This window comes from Nelusetta ayraudi, unplaced genomic scaffold (genome assembly GCF_046127955.1).
Source record: "Nelusetta ayraudi isolate G7.1 ecotype Tasmania unplaced genomic scaffold, CSIRO-AGI_Nayr_v1 ptg000033l, whole genome shotgun sequence".
In the NCBI taxonomy this organism is placed as follows: Eukaryota; Metazoa; Chordata; class Actinopteri; order Tetraodontiformes; family Monacanthidae; genus Nelusetta; species Nelusetta ayraudi.
Window position 1 is genome coordinate 270,363 of NW_027466083.1, and position 17,138 is coordinate 287,500.

Sequence of the window (17,138 nt, forward strand, 5' to 3'; positions counted from 1 at the left end):
GGTTTTGTGGAATCTGTCAGAGGAGCCATTGATAGTGCATTTGATTTTTTTCCAGTTTGATATTGAACATAACATCCTTGATCCAGTGGTGATGTGATGGAGGAGTTGTAATATTTGTATGTAAGGCATCACTAAGAAAGTCATTGAAACCAGAGGGTCGTGTAGTTAAGCAGAACCAACAAGAAGCAAAGAACATTTTTAATAAATGGCATCTATTACATTGCTAGAATTGTTTTTCAAAAGTCAGTGATGCACTCTCTCTCTCTCTCTCTCTCGCACAGTTCCCTCCTGACCAGAAGGGGGCGGTGATGCTTGTAAAAATGCTATTTGCGGTAAACATTGAAAGACGTGAGGGAAAACGCCCATTTTGCTCTTTGTAGGTAGTCGAGGTGCTTTGAGATATCAACAGACAGGAGGAGGAAAAAGAGCTGCAATGGACGGGTAAAGCTGATTTTAATACGCAAACAGTATCTGGGTGCATCTTTATAACTGTGCGTGTTTAAGTTGCGGAGCCATGGATTTGCATTTCCGCTCGATTTAAGGCGTCGCAGCTCATTGAAATAAAGGGTGTATCTACTGTGCAGCGTTAGTGCAAGCAACATGATGTTAGCAAACAACCGCCACGTTTTTATTGTCGTAAATACAGCACCGACGTAGGCGTCGTCAGGTCACTAGAAAAAAAAGGTTGTTTTTTTTTTGTTTTTTTGCTGAAATAAACGCTTGAATCGCGTCATCGTGTTTTCATCAGCAGCCCTGAGTCTTTTGCTATGTCATAATTGACGAGCTACTGTTAGCCGAGAATACTGCACACACCTGCCTCAATGCCAAGTGTGTTGGCGATAACTGGCATCGCGCATCTAGAACGACTCTTCAGTGTGGTGTCTGTACCAAGAAGCTGTCAGTGCACGTGACGGCAAACCCGAGTGCACCTGATTTATGTTGTTTGGGCAGCATCTGTCATTTCAAGGATCCTTTGTTCAGAGCTACAGTGTGCTACTTGCGACCCCTTTCGGCTAAATGCGGAGACGTTTCAACGTGAGATGTATTTTAATTTTAATTAATTAATTTATTTTTATTTTTTAAATCAAGTAACTGTCATAATCATACGGAAGCTCATAGCTGCCACCTTAGAAAGAAGAAAAAAAAAAAGCAGGGCTCAGAATCACATTAAACGTGAAACTATGGCGTTATTTCGCGTTAATTTTCACGTTATTTTGTGAATGTTTCACGTGATAACGTGAAAATTATCACGGAAAAAACGTGAAACTATCACGGTATTTCGTGATAATTTTCACGAAATCACGTCATAGTTTCACTCGAATTGATTGGAACGGAAGCCGCAAATAGGACAGCGATTCAACGGACTTTTGGGTTCTAATAATCCGGTTGAATGTAGCTCTATAATCTGCGTACAAATGCAATCAAGCACTCACCCCCGTGATCTGTTCTAATTACTACGGAAGCGCATTGCTGCCACACTAGGAAAAAAAAAAAAACGAAACGAAAAACAGGGCTCAGTTTCAGGTTATAACGTGATATCATCACTGAATAACGTGATATAGTTTCACGTTTTTACGTAATAATGTTTTACGTAGTAACGTGAAAATTATTACGAAATAACGTAACACTGAGCCCTGTTTTTTTTTTTTCTAGGTTGGCAGCGATGTGCTTTAATATCTCAATAATGAAAATAAAATAAACACCTCTATTATGTAGTTTTGTATACACTCTTATCTCTATGTGTTTACGGTTATACATTGTATATACATGTACATGGCCAAATAATGAAGGTGTATCATTACGTCCACAATGAACTACATGTTTGTGTTCTGAGACCTCAGGCTGTGTCCCCCCCCCCCCTTCCTGCCCCTCCCAGAAAAACAAACAGCATCAGTTTTAATTTTAAGATCAAACTCATTCTGATTGCATAACTCTTTGTTAGCTTCTCATTTTAATATTTACATGTGCAACATTTTTTTCCCCTCTCTATTGACAGTGATGTTGCAGTTGGTGTGAAGGCAAGTAACTCTTCAAAATACCAAGCAAATCTGTGATTAAACTACAAATCAAACAACTGTAAAAAAATAAATAAATAAATAAAAAAAAATGCAGAGAGAGAAACTGCTTGCATGCTGAACGTGTTTGGCCATTCATGTTTGACAGCATGTGAGGTCAATTGAACATTCTAAATTGTCCGTAGGTGTGCATGTGAGTGTGAATGGTTGTTTGTCTCTACGTGGCCCTGCGATGAACTGGCGACTTGTCCAGGGTGCCACCCTGCCTTCGCCCTATGACAGCTGGGATAGGCTCCAGCAGACCACCGTGACCCCGAGCTCGGGACTAAGCGGGTATGGAAAATGAATGAATGAATGAATGAATGAATGTTTGACAGCAGACAGTTGACATTTAGTGATACTGTTGAATGTTTTGCCGGCGTGGCGTCAGAGTGAAATAAAGCCTTGTGACCTTTTGCCTGTGTTTTTTTTTTTTAGAGAGGCTCAGATGAGCTCAACATGTACGGCAGCAGCCCCAGCTCCCTGACAGGTAGGGTTTATTTTGCAAACACAAACCGCATGTTGCTGTTGACATGCGCGCTGCACTGCACTAGCAAGCGATGGAGTTCTGCCCCCCGGTGCCTTGAAATTCATGTTGTTTACTCATCTGAGAGGGGAACATCCCGTATGGAAATACTATACAAACTCCACGTAATTCAACTACAATATGTATTAAATGGACATTGCAAGTGGCCTGACGTGCCAGTTTTCACATACTGAGAATACATTGTTCACTTAGAAAGGAATCCATAGGCGGTGTTGGGTAAAATAAAGGGTCCTTTGACAAAAAAAAATGTAGATTTTTAGAGTGTAACAATACACACTAGGCATTGCAGTTTCTCACTCAAAGCACCAAAACAAAAAAATGAACTCACGTGGAATTATGAAGGAAACAATAAAAGTGTAAAATAACTCAAACAGCTTTTGTATTTAAGTTCTTCAAAATAGCCGCCTTTCATAAAAAGCTTGCTTAGAGTTATTGAACATGTTTTTCTTTGCTGCATGATTACATACTGTATATCTTGCTCTTGTATTTGATGTCTTCGGTGTCTATCTGCAGTGGAGAAAGTTGTCAGATTAATCAATTTTTAGATGAGCCAATTCATGGGTATGTAGACTCTATTGGAAAATAAATTGTCTGCTCTGCAATGTCATGAATGGAGGAAACTCAAAATATTGACCTGCTCAGACTGTGAAAGGCTGCAGTGGATTTTCTGTCCAGTGAATGACTCTGGAGGGCAAAGCTGTGGTTTAGAATGCGACAGGAATTCATTTGTTCCTCGCGTGGCCCTGAAACACGCCAGGATCGGGAAGGATGTTTTGCTCCTCATGCATTCCATGCTCTGCTAATTGGCTGCTTTCATCACTCGCTCAGCCAATGGCAGTGACAGTAAGAAACAGCGTCTGGACGAATCCCCTCCCTCTCGAGTTCTCCACATCCGCAAGCTTCCTAACGAAGTGTCAGAGACAGAGGTCATTGCGTTGGGCCTTCCCTTTGGAAAGGTCACCAACATCCTGATGCTGAAAGGGAAAAACCAGGTAACAAAAAACTAAATTAAGTCATTCAATTTCACTGCCCTCTTTGCCAAAGAGTGACGAGTAACCAGTTTCCCATCATGCACCGGTGTACTTCTAGGCCTTTCTAGAGTTGGGGACAGAGGAGGCTGCCATCACCATGGTGAACTACTACACAGCCGTCACGCCACAGGTCAGCGTCCGTCAGGGTTGTTCTTGTTATCCATCTTCAGGGATAAAGATGAAAGTGTTTTATTTCTCTTCTGCCGCTGCATTCAGGTCAGAAATGCCACCGTATACATCCAGTACTCCAACCACAAGGAGCTGAAGACAGACTCGGCCCTGAACCAGGTAACACATGTAGTACCGTTCATATTTTAAGCCTTAGCCCCCTTGACATTAAGCAGCTTCTCAGCTGCTGCTGCTGCTGCTGCTGCTGCCGCTGCAAATAAATTATCGCCTGCCGCAAATTTCTATTTTTGGGCCCTTTTCTTCTTTGCAATGCGTGTCGCAGACGTGCTCCCCGCCCTTCCCTCTGATATCAGAAAAACATGCTTCTACAGGTTAGACCTAACGCTGCTGTCACAGCAGGTGAACTGTAGTTTCCCAAGTGGAGCAAAGCAAACAACTGCTGCTGTCAGTCGATAAGGCCGTTTGATATCGCTGGCTGCTGCTTGGCATCCATGCAGACTCTAGCTTCATGCAAGGATGAGGCATATGTACATATAGAAATCATTCCTTTGTTGGAAATCTTTTCAAAACGACACCGCTGCATTCTGTGAAAGTGTCATATGTGGAGATTTTGATAAGAAACGGCGACATCAAGTGGTTACACGATTGATTGCAGCGTCTTTCACTTCCCCTCCCTCTCCTGAGCTTACCAGTGAACTACGGTGGCCTGAACCACCTTCTTCTTTGTTGGTTTATTTGATTAAAGTATTTATGGGCAGTATGTGAAACTTTGATCAATGTAAAAATCATCAATCAGGCCAAATTTTACACACTGAACCTTTAAAACATGTCTAATGTCAAGTTCTTCTTCAGTGTGCATCTACAGTGTAGAAAGCAGTCAAGACAAAGAAGAAACAGGTGTTTCCAAAGAGTTCTTTGTAGAGCAGAGGTGTTGATTGCAGCCCCTTTCCTCTCCACCAGAGGGCCCAGGCTGTGCTGCAGGCCGTGTCCGCCGTTCAGGATGGAAGCTCACCGTCGTCTGACCCGGGAGTTCTGGACCTGGCCCCACCGCCGAGCCCTGTGCTGAGAATCATCATTGACAATATGTTTTATCCCGTCACCCTGGATGTTCTGCAGCAGGTAGAGGGCTCGTTATCAGCAGCACTGACAAACACCCAGGAATTTAAATATGCTGGAAAAGCAGCAGGAAGAAGTCAGAAACTTATTTCAACCAATTGACTTCAGAGTTCATCTGCACTTCATTGCAGTCTTCATCAAAATGTATTGAAGCAAGACAGCTATTATTATTATGCAGCTATTAAACATGATCCACTGTTACATTACTACAATTATATTGCTACTATATTACTGTATTTTACATATTATAACTAGCCACTGCGAGTATTGTGCTCACGCAGTATATTAGTACTATAAATAATACACACTAATTACCATATTCCAGATACTATGTATTAACATTAAGTTAGTAATTAACATTCAACAACACAAATATTAATTTCCATATCCTGCCTGTGCCAGTCAACAGTTAACCTCCAGCTGATGACCTCGTGTGTCATCTGGCCCAGATCATTACTTCATCTTTGTATTTGAAAGTGTCTAAAGCCGAAGCGCCTCTGAGATTCTCTGTATGCAAACACAGCGATGACCTTCGACGGGGTTGACGCATCTCTCCGTCTTTCTTCCGACAGATCTTCAGTAAGTTTGGCACGGTCATGAAAATTATCACCTTCACCAAGAACAACCAGTTCCAGGCGCTGCTGCAGTTCAGCGACCCCGTCAACGCGCAGCAAGCTAAACTGGTAAGGCTGTCACCAGTGCACCAGCGGGTAAACCAGCAACCCAGCCCATAATATGGTCGCTACTGTGCCGGTGGTTTGCTTGAATGATGAAAAGGAAAATAGCTTCTTTAACTCTAAGGAAAAGACTGAGCGTTGGCTTTTATACGTTGGAAACGTCTCACAGTGTTTCAACTGCTCCATCTGGAATGAACCTCAGTTGCTCCATGTCTTCTTTTCCTTTGTCCAGTGGCAGTAACTTGGGAGTTCTTCTCCATTCTAAACCAGTCAACCGTCGTTTCCGTGACGCCCTCTCTGTCTTGTCCCCCCCTTCAGTCTCTGGACGGGCAGAACATTTACAATTCATGCTGCACTCTGCGGATAGACTTCAGTAAGCTCGTCAACCTCAACGTCAAGTACAACAACGACAAGAGTCGAGACTACACCCGGCCAGACCTTCCCACTGGAGACGGAGAGACCACCAACAAGGATCATTCCTTACTGGGTGGGTGGACGCTGCATCTCCTCGGCCTGTGTTTCGTGACATTTTGCTGACGTTTTTTTTTGTTTTTTTTTGTTTTTTTTGTTTTTTTACCTTTTCTTGCTCCAGTTGTGAGGAGGAAGTCAGTTGAGTGCTGCTCACACACGCAGCAAAAAACTCTTCTTGAACACACCTGGACCAATCAGAATGCAGCTTTCTTTTTTGTGGTGCTGACTTTCAACCTTTCACCTTGCATGGAACTACCAGTTGTTACAAACTACCAGTTGTTACAAACTACCAATTCTTACAAACTACCAGTTGTTACAAACTATAAGTTCTTACAAACTACCAATTCTTACAAACTTCCAGTTCTGACATATTTATGTCAGAAACATGATTTATAAGTGATGCATTCGGTGTTTATTACTGCTTAACTAATGCTTAATAGTGTTTTGATGATCACCAGGCAACTAAATGATGGTTTGTCTGCTCCAACAGGAGAGGCTCAGCCTCATTTCAGGACCATCGCAGTGTTTGATGCGTTTCTCATGTAAATCCAGCTGTTGGTTGTCTTGCAGGAACCCCGTCTGGAGCTCTGGCTTCTTATTCCAGTGGAGGAAGCTACTCATCGTCCCTGTCCCTCTCACAAGGCGGAGGTACCCCTCCCCTCTTTCTACCTGCTACATGCTACCAATGCTAATGTTGCTTCTCCGCTCTGCGTGCATACACCACTGACCTGAGCAACGCTTGCCGTGTCGTCCCACCAGGGGCCATGAGTCCGCTGAGCGCTGCAGCGGCAGCGGCAGCAGCTGCCGGCCGCGTGGCCCTGTCTGGCTCCGGAGTGTCCGGCGTCCTGCTGGCGTCCAACCTCAACGACGAGGTAGGAAGCACTGCGATCGCAGCTTTAAGCCAGTGGAGTGGCTGGTGTTTGCGTGGGTGGGTGTGTGCTTTGTACGTCCAGAACCATAGCACCATAGCTGAAGGCTGGCACAGGGTCACCAGTGGAGGTACAATTCCAGAGCATGATGGATAAATTATCCTCATAATAATAATAAAGTGAATATTGTACCGCACTGTAATAGGCCTTTTTTAGGAGTTGTATATGTTTGCAGTGTTTTCAGAACATCTGTTCTCTGCATTTTCACGGGGAAGCTGCTTAGTCGAGCCGCTTCACGGAGGGGTTCGGGTTCCGTTTGTGTTTTTCTGGATAGCCGGGCCGGTTCCGTGCTGTTGACGTCAGCAGCGCCGCAAACTCTCAGTCAAACACAGGCCAGCGAACCCAACACTGGTCTGAAGTTACACTGAATCCAGCTCATGTTGTTGCTGCAGCATCAAACACACTTCTTTGACCAGCAAGTCTGCTTGCAGTCAAGGCAGCGTTGATTTACTCCAGCAGGGGGCGACACTGGGCAGCAGCGCAGTGGAACGCAGCGCTGAGATCTCTGGGTTTGTTGAATGAAAGCTGCTGCTGTCCACCAGGTTGGTTTCACAGTGTTACTGCAGCAGAGGGCTCAGGGTCAGTTAGCCCTCTGTTTGAAACAGGCCAGGGTTCCCCTCATGCCCATGGTGACACACTGGGAGTTTCCACTGAACCCACTGCTTTGTGAGGCAGAGGCCTGCAGAGCCATAGAATGCACTCATTGTTCATAGAATCCACTGGATTTTTAGGTCCTTTGGAAAACACTGCGTGCTGGAGGTTGGCAAGATGGATGAGCTTAATTCCCCACGGAGACTCTGAGACCTGCCAGTTTTGGTTGCTTGGTTGGTTTGTTTGTTTGTTTGTTTGTACAGTAAACATCCAAACAGGCCGACTGTGGATTGACCTGAGTCCACACCCCTGCTTTATCGAACCTGATAAACTGCAGTGCAGATACTGGAAACCGTGTATATTTGAGCTCACTCTGACGGACGCTTTCATCTGGTGCAGCCACATTGACGAGTGCACAAATAACATCCACTGTGTATGTGTATGTGCATGAATGATTAATCACTTTTACAATAGAACTTCTTGCAAATATATATATATATATTTTTTTAACAAATTATTTTTCATTTTAAGCAAATGTTGAATTTTCCCAACGTGTCTTAGTGAGCAGTTGTGGGGGGGGGCGGGGGGGCGGGGGGGGGGGTTGGAGGTTGTTATTATGCTTTGTATCAACTCTGTACTTTCTCTCTCTCTCGCTCTTCAGTTCTTCAGTCAATTATTCATTTATTCTCTGATGGATTTTATGCCCTGTATCTTCCTCCCTGCAGTATCTGTCTCTGTCTCTTCCATCCACCAGAGTCCTTCTCCTCCTCTGTCTGTCTGTCTGTCTGTCAGTCTGTGTGACATCATAGGCCAGCACTGCTGCTCTCACTCTGCCCCTCTCTGAGAAACCCGCGGTGCAGGTTTTCTCCTCGCTGGCTCTGTAGCGCCCCTCTTCTCCTCTGCGGCCGCAGATCAGCGTCCAAGCAGCGCGGTTCTCGCTAGCGGTGTGTTAGCGGTCGGCTGTGTTAGCGGTCGGCTGTGTTAGCGGTCGGCCGTGCGGCTGCGGCCACTCCTCCTGTCCAGTCTCTCAGTCATCAGCACATAGGTTACAACAAGCGCATAGAGAGCGAAATAGAAATTAAGATACGCGAGCGTTCACCCTGATTCCAAACTACAATTGTCTACTCCAGGCTTCCTTAGAAATATGGCAGTGCAAGATAGCAGATAACTGGGAACAAAGGCTGTGGCTGTGTCTCAATTCAGGGTCTGCATCCTTCGAAGGCTGCATTTGAAGGCCTGTTGCGTCATAGCACTGCATGAAGGCTTGTCCCAATTCCCAAAAATCCGAAGGACGCTCCAAATGCACCCTCAGAATGCACCCTAGTTTTAGCCGATTTCCAAGGCTACACCGCTACTATCCTTCACGTCCTTCGGTATCTCAGGATGCTTTGCAGGAGCACGCAAAGCATCCTGGGATCCTGGGAAGTCAGCTGAAATTAGCGCCATCTACTGGCAAAGACCCGACGTATGAACTTAAGTATTGACATTTCACATCAAATATTCAGTTTTTAACGTAGGGCTTTTACTTATTTGAACATCCAAGAAACAATGGTTAGCTTGATGCTATAAAAACGTCACTTCCGGGGTTGGCCAGCAGGAGGGAACGGCGGTGACGCAACCAGGAAATACGCCGAAGGCCAGATTGTCCCGTGTGGTTACCGAGGAGGCGGGGTTTGGGTTGGTCCTTCAGACGGAGGACGCTTCCTTCAGACAGAGGACGCTTCCTTCCAAGGATGCAGACCCTGAATTGAGACACAGCCAAAGACCCTTATTGATCCCTGTGTATTCCCATGTGCTGTATATTAGAACTGTTCCAAGGATAGGAAAGCCAACTGCTACTGTGATTGTACTGCAATTATACACTTGTATTTGTATATTGAGCTTTAACCAATATAAAAATCATCAATATTATACACTGGATCTTTAAAAAAAAAGAAGAAGAAAAAAAAAGAAAAAATATCTTTGTTGTGTTTACCTGACATAATGACAATAAAACGATTCTATTCTAATAATAATAATAATTTAAGAAAAAAGGAATAGCTTGAGAAATGCAGGAAGCCTCAGCGGTTGCTAGTCAGGAGAGTTGTCTTCCCAGTGCAGGAGTGAGTTGTGTGTGTGTTGGTGAGCTCACCAGTGGCAGCAGTGTGTGGAGAGTGAGTGTGCCAGCGGTGGGCAGCAGCAGGTGTCTGAGGGTGAGGGTGTCAGGCCAGTCATGGAGTCCCTCCTCGACTCAGTGTCTCCTCTTCTGTCATCTGTCCACCTCATTCTTTATCCACACACAGCCACATGTACTCTTCTACACCGCCTTCCCCATCCTACTCTCTCACACTGACAACCAGCAGCATGCCTGGGGGATGCCTGCGTGTCAGAGCTTCCAACGGAACTGGAAGTGTGTGTGTGTGTGTGTGTGTGTGTGTGTGTGTGTGTGTGTGTGTGTGTGTGTGTGTGTGTGTGTGTGTGTGTGTGTGTGTGTGTGTGTGTGTGTGTGTGTGTGTGTCTTGAACGGGTGTGTGTGTGTGTGTCTTGAACGGCTCCAGAAATCATTCAGACTCCGTTAATGTTCCACTGATGCTCTGTTTACTGACCTCTGCTTTGGTTTTTGTCCTCTCCTCCTTCCCTCCCTCCCTCCCTCCCTCCCCCCCTCCTCCACCCCCACGCCCTCCCCTCCCTTCTCTGATCCCGCCATTAACACGTTTGTTTCATTTATTTGTTGCTTATCCTCCCCCGCCCCCCCACTCCTCCGGGTCACTGGACTGATGTGCCTCCGTGTCTCTACACCTCCTCCCTCCCTCCCTCCCTCCCTCCTTCTTCACATTTCTGCCAAATTCCAACCAAACCGAATCACCTTCTGTTCCCCCGGCCTCGCCCGGTTCTGCTGGGTTCGCCATTTTTTTCCCCCACCCTCCACCCCCCACCCCTTCCCCCGTGCCCTCCATCTCCTCCCTCCCTCCCTCCCTCCCTCCCCTCCGACCCCTCATCATCATGGAAACCACCACCTCCCCCCCTTGTCCAACGCTGGGTGGTCTGATCTCTACCTTCGTCTCTCCTCTTCCTCCTCCTCTGCTCCTCCTCTTCCTGTCCTCTGCTCTGCGGTCTCTCTCTCTAAAGATGGTCACGCCTCAAAGTCTCTTTACCCTCTTCGGTATGTTCAACCTCTACTACTCTCTCTGAATATCTCTATCTCTCTGTTAATCCAGTTGTGTTGACGCTCCCCGCTGACGTGGCGGACACACTGCTCCTCATGTCTCTCTGTACCTCCGAGCCTCCTCTCGATCCGTAGTGCACGGCGCAGAGTTCCAATCTCCTCCCGTTGCCTTCGCTGAAAGACGAGCGAGTCTGGGAGGCTGTGAGTTTGGTCGACTTGTCTCGTAGTCGGGTGAGAACATGGTCACAGAAGGTGTGACTGTGTTTACTTAAACATTCAGGTTTGGCTTTTTTTTCTTTTCTTTTTTTTTTCTCCCCCCTCCTCCATGCTAGAAAAAGGAAACACCGGCAGTGATTCTTCAAATGTGTTCCTGCAGGTCGTTCAGATCAGTCAGTCAGTCTACCACCAGGAGAAAATCACCCTAACCCTCCGGAGTGAGGAAGTAGTGATAGCGGCCAGGACAAAAAAACCCTGCAGGAAGAATCCTGGAGCACATCCCAATCCACACGGAAATAATTCCGATGTTCGCAATATTTCTTCCAACGTCGGAACGCTTTCATGACAACATTCTTCGCATGGGAGTTGAATTACAGAGCCTAATTAAAAAATGACCCCAAGGTTGTTGTTTTTTTTTTTTTTACATCATTATTGAAGGCAAAAGTATTGAAACTAATGCGACCATTAGAAAATTGGTCTTTAAGTTCCCTTGGGCCCAAAATAATAGCCTCAGTTCTGTTAGCATTAAGAATTTAGACATTTCGCATCATTCCAGGTTTTGACGTCTCTGGCTGTGAATCCGACCCCTAGAATTTCGCACAATTTCGCACATATGGCAATAAAAAAAACTGGTGATGGAAATTCAGGTCAAATCTCGTCCTGCGAGATTTGACCTGAATTGCGGCTAATGCGCCTCACACCATTCAATAGAAACACCTGCAGATCACAATTGTTCTCTGTCTAAAATTTAGAAATATCTAATCTCTATCTTATTTTGTGGAAAAGCTGTGATGGGAACGCAGCTACTCGGGCAAAGCTGCAGTTCAAGTGGCCGATCTGCTTCGTCGGGTTGAATCGACGTATACACCTGGGTGTCGTCTGCATAGCCATGAAACCGTTGGTTGGGCGTGAAAGGCAGTGAGACTCCACTGTAAAGCTGCCCACCAAACCTCTTGAGTCCACCACAGGACAAACCGCTGTGGTCAGCGAGGTCCAGCACTGAACTCTGCAGGGCCGAACTCCCCAAAGGGGAAAAAAACGTCGCTGTTGTCGCTTTGATATTCCTGACGTAGAGCTCTGTTGGGTTTTGGTTTTTGCGTTGCTGTTTGCGCCCATGTTCTCACCACACTACTAGGCGAGTTGATCTCGACAGTCCGGTGTACTCACTAAGACTCATCCTAGCTCTGAAAGTCTCTGCATTTCTTCCTTCTCTTCTGTTTTTTCTCAAGCGTACGCCAACCTTTTTACTCTGCCATTTTTGCAGTCGGGATTACCAGACTCTCAGTCGGCCAAAGTAGGCTCCTCAGATGGTCCCCCATCAGACTGTCAACCGGCCTCGTCACGTCTTCACCCCAACCGTAGCTCCTCAAGTGTACACATGTAAACACAAAGCCGCTCCGGCTCGCTCCGTGGTTTCTCTTTGCGGAGCTGCTGTTATTTTCTCAATCCTGCAACATATTGATCAAACTCCTGCTCAGCTGAGCTTCCCTCAGCCAGCACGTAAAACACACGAGGACTCTGGTGAAGCTGAGGATCTGACTCCTCCCCCTGGTTGGCAGTCTCGACCAAAAAAAACCAAACTGTTACGAGAGTCATTGAGTGTCTTGTGGAAGTCAAATGGGAAGATTCCATCTTTTCCTTCATTGGTCTATCGGCACTAACTTTATTCCTTTCACCCTTCACACCTCTCCTTCTTTTATCTCCGTTGGCTCCATCTCTCCTGCTCTGCCTGTCCTCAAATCCTCCTCCACCCTGCTCTCTCTCTCTGTCTCTGTCTGTCTCTCTCTCTCTCTCTCTCTCTCTCCCTCTCCCTCTCCCCTTCCTACAGGAGTGTACGGTGATGTCCAGAGGGTGAAGATCCTCTACAACAAGAAGGACAGTGCTCTGATTCAGTTGTCTGATGGCAACCAGGCACAACTGGGTGAGTTTTTGGCCCTTTCAACCGAGGTGTTGCAGCTTCGTTAGAGGAGCATTGACTGAAATGAAAATGTCTCCCTCATTCTAGTCACTACTTTCTCAATGTAGACTCTAGTGGCACTAGGGCTGTGCCACTAGATTAATCCATTTTAAATTGAAATCTGATTATTTTTTTAGTCTTAACGATGTTAAAAAAATTCGGAAAATGGATTTTCCTCTTTCATGCTTCCGGGTCGGCGCCTCCTGGGTCCCGTAGTCCCCCCCCCCCCCCCCCCCCCCCCCCCCCGGGAAGCTGTTCACTGGCTACCTATGTTTACTGGCAGCTGCGCTAGCTAGCCACAGCAGCTGTTAAAACCAGAAAGTGATTCTGTTTGCTGCCCTCACCACTACCTGGTAAATAATTTTTCCAAAGTCGCAAACAACGCGCACTTGTCCCGTTTTTGTAGCATATTTAACGAGATTTCCGCCCCCCCCAAAAAAATAAATAAATAAATCGTAATCGAAAATTTAATTTTCAGAGAAAAAAAATCTGGATTTTATTTTTGAGCAAAATCGCCCAGGCCTGAGTTCTGAGATCTGAGGTCACTGCCGCCTCGGGTTTCTAATGTATCCAACATCACAACGCTGGTAGGGCTGGGAATCGCTAGGCGCCTGGCCATTCAATTCAATTCCAATTCAGAGGGCTGCGATTCAATTAATCGCGATTAATCGAGTGTCGCGATTTATTATGATTCCTATATATATTTTCCCCCTCACTGTGTGACTCATAAACCAAGTGCTTTCTAATCATCCATATTGAACAGACCAATTTACCAATCTTGTTTGTTGGAGAAACTACTGATCATCGCCTCGTTAGCTTCCTTGCTGCTCCGTATTGTTGACACTCTGTCCTGCAGCTTGTCCACTGACCAGCAGACCCGGGCTTTTAGATCCAAATGCCAACTGTTAGCGGTCAACTCGTGATTAAAAAACAAAGCGCCTGCATCGACCTGCTCATTACCCTGGGAAAGCAATCGCAGTCATGAGTAGAAAATAGACGCGCTGTCCCTTTAAATCTCACACAGTGTCAATGGTCCGTCAGCACCTCATTAAAGGACTGATTTATTAAAGGTTTGCATGCTGAATAATGAACACAAACATCATTATAAGCCATAATTAATAACCAAGCTGACCTCCTGAGGCGGTGCAGTCAAGGTTGTGACCATCACACAGTGGCAAAACAACACACAGAGTCCCTTCAGTGCTTCAGTGCTGCGTTCAATGAATGTGTAGCTATGGGCGTTTCTGACAGCAGGTGCTCGATAATCACCGTGCAGGCTGTCCAGCAGCCCTTTGTTATGCATCTTTGTAAATCAGCCCCTCAGTGTCCATGAGCAAGACTGATGCATGCATGTGATTGACCTTTGCAGCACTGCAGCACCGTCTGCTTTAAGACCCTGTTCATATCTGTGTTGCCTCCACCCGCAGCAATGAGCCACTTGAATGGCCAGAAGGTGTTTGGTAAAGTGATGCGAGTGACGCTGTCCAAGCACCAGACTGTGGCTCTACCCAGGGAGGGCCTGGATGACCAGCTGCTCACTAAAGGTAAACTGACCACCAGTAGTCCATCACCTCCACTGCTGGAGTCTCAGTCTTTTCCTTGGAACGAAGTCGCCACCCACATTTATTCCAGAAAGATAATAATAATGTGTATTTATGAACAGTATATTCAGCTTTTAGCAACATAAAAATCATAAATCATGCCAGATTTTACACACTGGACCTTTTAATAAAAGAACTACAAGCGTTTTAGCCATTCAGTAGATTAGTGTTTGTTCAAAGCTGATCTGCTTGTCTGATCTGTTTACACTCACTTGCCCAGGAATCAGCAGTCGGCCCAGTCGTCTCATTCCTGTCTTCCTTCCAAACAGATTTTTCCGGCTCTCCGCTGCACCGATTCAAGAAACCAGGATCCAAGAACTTTCAGAACATCTTCCCTCCCTCGGCCACACTTCATCTCTCCAACATCCGGTATTGCGGCGCACGTGCTACTCGGCAGAGTTGCCCTGTGGTGCCTTTCCGGTTACTCGAACTGCTCGCTGCTGCTTCGGTTGCGTGCTGATGATGGTTGTGTGTGTGTGTGTTTGTGCTCCCCAGGGAGGGAGTTGGAGAGGACGATCTGCGTCTTCTCTTCTCAAACAGTGGAGGGAGTGTCAAGGCCTTCAAGTTCTTTCAGTAAGATGCTCTTCATAGTAATATATACAGTAGCTTTACATTCCTTCCTTGGGGGGGGGAAGGAATATCATCATGAAATGATGAGTCATTGTGCAATTCATTCATTCATTCATTCATTCATTCATTCATTCATATGTTTGGTTTTGTTTTTTGTTAACAAGGGGAAAACTAAACTCAAGACTAAAATCAGAGAAAATTGGCCATCAGAATTTTTTTCCTGGACATTTTAACAGGAATGTTGAGCAGTTTGTGGATTTTGTCCATGTTTTCCATGTTGACATCATTTCAGTCTTTTTTTTTTCTGGCAACTGTCTTTGGCGGCCCCTGCTGGCCAAACCATATAATGCAGGCTTTTGGGTGCCTCTGCCTTGACCTCCTTTTTGAAAAGTGATTCTTAATGAAATATATCACACTTATGTTGGGTGTCCAAAAGGTTTTCCACCACTCTGCATGTTGTCCATTGTAGTATTAATGTGAGTGTTTGACTCAACTGCTGATTTCCTTGAGCCAAGACTAAAACAAAACAAAAAAAAAAACATCTTCACGTGATAAAACTCGATATTTTTATATTGTTTCAAACTAACAAAACAAACTACGACGAACTTTGCCACGCCGTGGTAATCGTCCTTGCTTTGCCTCTGCGTCCTCGCCAGGGACCGCAAGATGTCCCTGATCCAGATGTCGTCGGTGGAGGAAGCGATCCAGGGTCTGATGGACCTCCACAACTACGACATGGGGGGCAATCACCACCTGAAGGTCTCCTTTTCAAAGTCCACCATTTAATCCGCGACGCAGAGGACGAGCCGACGAGGCCGCCGGCATGGGTCCGCCTCCACCTCTTCTTCTGTTAGCTCCTCCTCCTTTATGTTGTTCCTGTAGTTCTCTCACCACTCGCTCCAGATTTAGCTGGGGGTGTAAACGGGGCAAAGTGTTTTTCAGAATCAAAAGAACTCCTCATTAAATATTCAAGTATTTTGTAGATTTTCTTTTTTTTTTTTTTTTCAAGAGAAGCAGAATGTCTCTCTCTCCCCCCCCCCCCTGCTGGTGTTGAGAGTGTGAAATTTCATACAGGAGCAGCTAAAGTCCATCTCAGAGTCTAGTCTAGTTCAGCCTCCGTACTGTGACATCACTGAGGGCGTGGCTTCTGGCACTCCCAGCCGCGGCCACCGGCTGTGCTAATGAGGCAGCCCTCAGCCACACAGAGGACAATAAACCTGCTTCCCAGTCTGCTGTTGTTCTTCCAGGTGTTTTCTCTACCTGCTCCTGCTGCTGAGGCCTCTTCAGGCCGAAGCCTCTGTGTTTCCTGTCTGTCTGTCTGTCTGTCTGTCTGTATGGATGCTTATTGCACACTGTGCTTTCACAATCAGACGTTCGCCAATGCTATTGCAAACCTAGAGCAGATGATGGGCAAACTCTTTGACCGACCGCAGTGGGTTCTGAAATGTGACCGAGGGGCCAGAGCAGCAGCAGATGGATGGAGTGCTGTGCTGAGCCTCCTCACAGTAGGAAACAATCTATCATGGCATATGTAGAAAACATGAGATTTAATGTCAATTGAAAATCATAATCAGTGTCTTGAAGCCCCGCAGTGTTGAAATGACTCTTAGAAATTGGATGGAATTCAGCTGCATTATGATTCACTGACTCTTCATGTAATGTCTTCAAGTTCGGCGGGCCGGATTAAAAAGCTTAACTGGCTGCCTATGGACCCCGGGCCGTAGTTTGCCCATCCCTGTCTACACGTAGTAGACAACATTTTGAGGACATGAGCTCCAACGCATGGTGGTTCAGTGCTGTCGTCTCCAAGCGAGGAGGCTGCGAGTTCCATTCAATGTCACTTTTATCATTGACTGGTTGAAGAAGAGCAGCTCTGGAGCAGCAGGTGGAGCTCCACCTGTTCTGGTGGCCCTGAGGGTGGTTGCCTGCCCAGCACTCATTAGACTCAGTAGAACCAGGATCATCTTAGAAGACTGTCCTCTCTTCACCGTGTGTGTGTGTGTGTGTGTGTGTGTGTGTGTGTGTGTGTGTGTGTGTGTGTGTGTGTGTGTGTGTGTGTGTGTGTGTGTGTGTGTGTGTGTGTGTGTGTGTGTGTGTGTGTGTG

The 17,138-nt window shown here is 46.1% G+C and overlaps 1 protein-coding gene across 6 annotated transcripts in view; it reads left to right on the forward strand.

Annotated features, from left to right (window-relative positions):
• Positions 1-288: 288 nt before the first annotated feature.
• The window catches only part of LOC142891641 (polypyrimidine tract-binding protein 2-like), a 17,082-nt gene continuing 232 nt past the window's right edge, over positions 289-17,138 (forward strand). The window contains exons 1-17 of one of the 6 annotated variants that reach the window (XR_012927298.1): positions 289-441; positions 1,997-2,022; positions 2,497-2,544; positions 3,430-3,593; positions 3,691-3,762; positions 3,849-3,920; positions 4,722-4,880; positions 5,450-5,560; positions 5,873-6,041; positions 6,596-6,673; positions 6,785-6,897; positions 10,654-10,687; positions 12,735-12,827; positions 14,291-14,407; positions 14,734-14,833; positions 14,960-15,037; positions 15,691-17,093. Coding sequence is in view for 1 of the 6 variants with exons in the window: in XM_076031322.1 (XP_075887437.1) it covers positions 434-441; positions 1,997-2,022; positions 2,497-2,544; positions 3,430-3,593; positions 3,691-3,762; positions 3,849-3,920; positions 4,722-4,880; positions 5,450-5,560; positions 5,873-6,041; positions 6,596-6,673; positions 6,785-6,897; positions 10,654-10,687; positions 12,735-12,827; positions 14,291-14,407; positions 14,734-14,833; positions 14,960-15,037; positions 15,691-15,820 (1,572 nt within the window). In the remaining 5 variants the exon portion in view is untranslated. Of the gene's footprint in view, positions 442-1,996; positions 2,023-2,496; positions 2,545-3,429; positions 3,594-3,690; positions 3,763-3,848; positions 3,921-4,721; positions 4,881-5,449; positions 5,561-5,872; positions 6,042-6,595; positions 6,674-6,784; positions 6,898-10,653; positions 10,688-12,734; positions 12,828-14,290; positions 14,408-14,733; positions 14,834-14,959; positions 15,038-15,690 lie in introns of all 6 variants that reach the window. The other 5 variants (XR_012927297.1, XR_012927299.1, XR_012927300.1 and 2 more) reach the window with 5 other exon arrangements.